General features: G+C 45.9%; 2 protein-coding genes across 2 annotated transcripts; one reads left to right on the top strand and one right to left on the bottom strand.

Moving 5' to 3' along the window:
• Positions 1 to 254: 254 nt before the first annotated feature.
• Positions 255 to 768, top strand: H257_19225 (hypothetical protein; the record flags this gene model as incomplete). The annotated part of the gene is made up of 3 exons (XM_009848372.1): positions 255 to 299; positions 479 to 595; positions 667 to 768. The coding sequence occupies 3 exons, from the start codon at positions 255 to 257 to the stop codon at positions 766 to 768; spliced, it is 264 nt and encodes an 87-aa protein (XP_009846674.1).
• Positions 769 to 2,158: 1,390 nt separating this feature from the next.
• On the bottom strand, positions 2,159 to 2,929 carry H257_19224 (hypothetical protein; the record flags this gene model as incomplete). The annotated part of the gene is made up of 1 exon (XM_009848371.1): positions 2,159 to 2,929. The coding sequence occupies one exon, from the start codon at positions 2,927 to 2,929 to the stop codon at positions 2,159 to 2,161; it is 771 nt and encodes a 256-aa protein (XP_009846673.1).
• Between the last annotated feature and the right edge of the window lie 462 nt (positions 2,930 to 3,391).

Here is a 3,391-nt window from a genome sequence, read left to right as displayed (position 1 = left end):
ATGATGGCAAGGCTGCCGACCAAGAATACAGCTTGTCACATCGTTAAGAAAACGATGGCAAGACTGTCGAACAAGCTAAAGATTGTCGCACCATTAGCGGGCAAGGCCGTTGAAGAAGCCGTAGAGAAAAAAACATCTACTTCATGTAGTTTAGTATAGTATACATTTTTGTAGTTAGTAGTTTAAGACGACAATCTAATCACTTTCCAATTTACTCTGTGAAGCTCGCTACCGTTACAGGGATCCAATTCGACATGCCGCCGCACTACATTTGGCCCGCCGCGGTGGTGTCCCAAGTTGTACAAGGGAGAGAAACACTCTTACCGGATAATTGATGTTCTCACGATACGATGCGATGGACTGAAGCTGCCGATTCTCTTTGTCATCAGAGGTAAACATGAGCGATCTGCCTTCGTTCCCCGCTGGCCACTACTATGCAGTGCAGAACAAGGCTGAGATGGACTCGAGCGTGTGACAGCAATACCTGTGGTTCGTCTTGGCTGAACGCGTCACAGGCAAGTCGGTACTTGTACTCGATAACATCAAGTCTCATGACAGTGACGAAGTCAATGAGACGGCAGCCTTGGGGTACGACGTTTGTGCGTTCCCCCTAACGTATCATCCCATTGCCAGCCTTTGTACGTATCCATCATGGCACCCTTCAAGCGCCATATGCGGGACCTATGGATTGCCGAAGACATGGTCAGCGACAACAGTGAAGACAACGACATAGACTGGATGTCACCAGCGGCTGACATCACGCAGTGATCGACCACGCAATCAAGGCTTGGGACAAGATCACACCTGAACAGGTCCGGGATAGTTTCTTGAAGCCAATTCCAAAGCCATAACTTGATTGCATTATTGCTTGGATGGCTGCCGCCGCGCAAACATCGCTGCTGGTTTTTTGTCCATCTTCGCTGCCTATGATTATGGTGCAAGTCATCTAAAGACTACAGATCGGCCATCCTCAGGAGGAGACGTTTTACTATTAAACGCCTCGGTTCTTTCAGTTAAACCCACGAAATGTTGACGTTAAATCATTATTAGTTAGGTTTTTTACCTGGTAATTAGGTTAAACATTGTGAATAATCCGGATACAATGAAAACGTTCGTACGGATAAGTGATGTATACAAACACCAAGATGTACTTGATCCTCCTTTTCGGCCAAAATGTTACCTGGTTCCATATATCTTCTGTACAAAAAGGCTGGTTGGTTTAAATTCTATTACTCCATCAATTTTTTACGAATCGAAAATCTGAACCGTAACTTCTGTTGGGCTTGTCCAGTACTATCGTTATTACGGTATATTTTCCTAAATAATATCAATATAAAGTTGGAATAGCTGTCGAAAGTCAAGGCATTTATTTGTAGTCTTTAGGTGACTTGCACCATACTTGTAGTCGATAGAGCTTATTGATTCGGTCATTTTGCGACCAATTTCAGTGAAAACGAATAAAAAATAACGAGTTTTCGAGGAAAATGTATGGGGCTTCTTCCAGGCACCCATTTTTCATATTTTAATGTAACTGTGTATTTTAAAAAGTTACATCGATCCGGTCACTTTTATTTTTCGAGATAAATGTCGAACTTCGAAATTCGTTGACCAATTAGAACTCGTGATTCAGTCCAAACTTCGACCTGAAGTATGCCTTAAATTCCCTTGTTCACTGTAGTGGGCAATTTTCGGGACAAAGGGGATGTCCCAACCGCAAATTTGGTTTTCGGGACATCCGGTGGGGAAGATTATGTCCCATCTGATGTCCAAATATCGAGTTGGGACATATTTGGGGATGCGGTGGAGATGCTCTTTTCATTTATGATCTGCTTCAACCACATCATAATGAACCTTAAGAGCATCTCCCACAGTGGTTAACTCTAAAGCATGACCGAAGTGCTGCCGTCCTTCGGAAACATATACGTAGATATCTACCACTGACAGAATGAATGGCTTTGCGTGCTTCAATATCGCGAATCCCGCGGCGCTACATTCAGGTGCTGCACCATGATGGCAATATTCATCAAATTAACGATGTTTACACAAACATTACACGAGCGACTTTGGCCTTCCAGAACCCAAGTGGGTGTATGTTCAACCAAGTGGGTTGTATGCTGGCCATGTCGCTTTCATTATGGCATGTACGCGCAAGATTGACTTACTTCGGCAAGTACGGTTCAATGAAGACACGAGCAGCGCTAGCGCGTTCATATATACCTGGGATACCGAGCTCACCACAGCCAAGGCCCCCGCTGACCACACCGACCAAGCGCACGGTACCGTTTTCTTCGATGGTCAACGGTCCCCCCGAGTCGAAATTACACGCGTCTTCTCCTTCCACCCCTCCAGCACCCAACTTGTTGTCGGGGAATTTATCGACCAATACAGCCGTGGCCCTGGAGTTGTTCCATGTCGTGACGCTGACCTCCTTGAGCACTGGCGATTGGGGGCCACCATTCTTGACGTACCCCCAGCCGCGTACCCAAGTGAGCACGTCCGCCGGAACGAATTCAAACGACACCGGCACAGGTTGGATGCTCGTGATGTTGCGGTCCAAGATTACGATGCCCACGTCGCTGCCATTGGGGTGTTTGATTTCCTGGGTGACATTGGCCAGTTCTCCGTCGGCAAAACCGGTTAAATAGTGCGTGCCCACGACCACAAATTTTCGACCTTTGTTCAAACAATGCGCCGCTGTCAAAACGACATTGGGGGCGATTAGACTGCCGCCGCATTCGGTCTTATTAACGGACGATTCCTTGAGCCCAGCCACATAACGGTGCTTGCCGAATTGGGCTTCCTGGCCCCCGAGGATTTCGAAACCGTCCTCAGGGGCCTCATCGCCCCAAGCAACTTTGGCTGGGACAACTTGGTCTTGAGGCAAGGCAGCAACGGTCACGGTGAAAGCGAGAAGGAGTGCGAACTTCATGGTGGAATTTGGAAAATGAATGGTATTTCATCTAGAGCCAAGTCAATCCAATCGTTAACGTCATACTGAGTATTGTGATTGCACTCATTATCCAGTACTGTACGTACCAAGGTTTACGAAATGGATGGGTGGGATGCGTAAAACATCATACATGCACTCGCGCAGATCTTGTCCTCTTGTCATAAATATCCAACAGCGTGGCCGACATTCTTGCCAGAAAAACCCTCTATTGTGTCTCACTGCCAAGGGATGAAGGATACATAAAATGTACACATTAAAGTAACACTTGATATACTCTCCTAAGCTCTAGTAGAGCAGTAGGTATCATCATGATCAGTGATGCAGGTATATTGTATATAACCTATATAAATTAGAATATAGCTAATCATTTGGTTGTAGATTGATGTATTGTAATTGGAATTTGCACGACCGCCATCGTACAGATACTGATTGGTCATAATG

This window comes from Aphanomyces astaci, assembly GCF_000520075.1.
Source record: "Aphanomyces astaci strain APO3 unplaced genomic scaffold supercont1.417, whole genome shotgun sequence".
In the NCBI taxonomy this organism is placed as follows: Eukaryota; Oomycota; class Saprolegniomycetes; order Saprolegniales; family Verrucalvaceae; genus Aphanomyces; species Aphanomyces astaci.
Note: the sequence above shows the minus strand (reverse complement) of the source record. Positions and strands in the feature narration are given on the sequence as shown.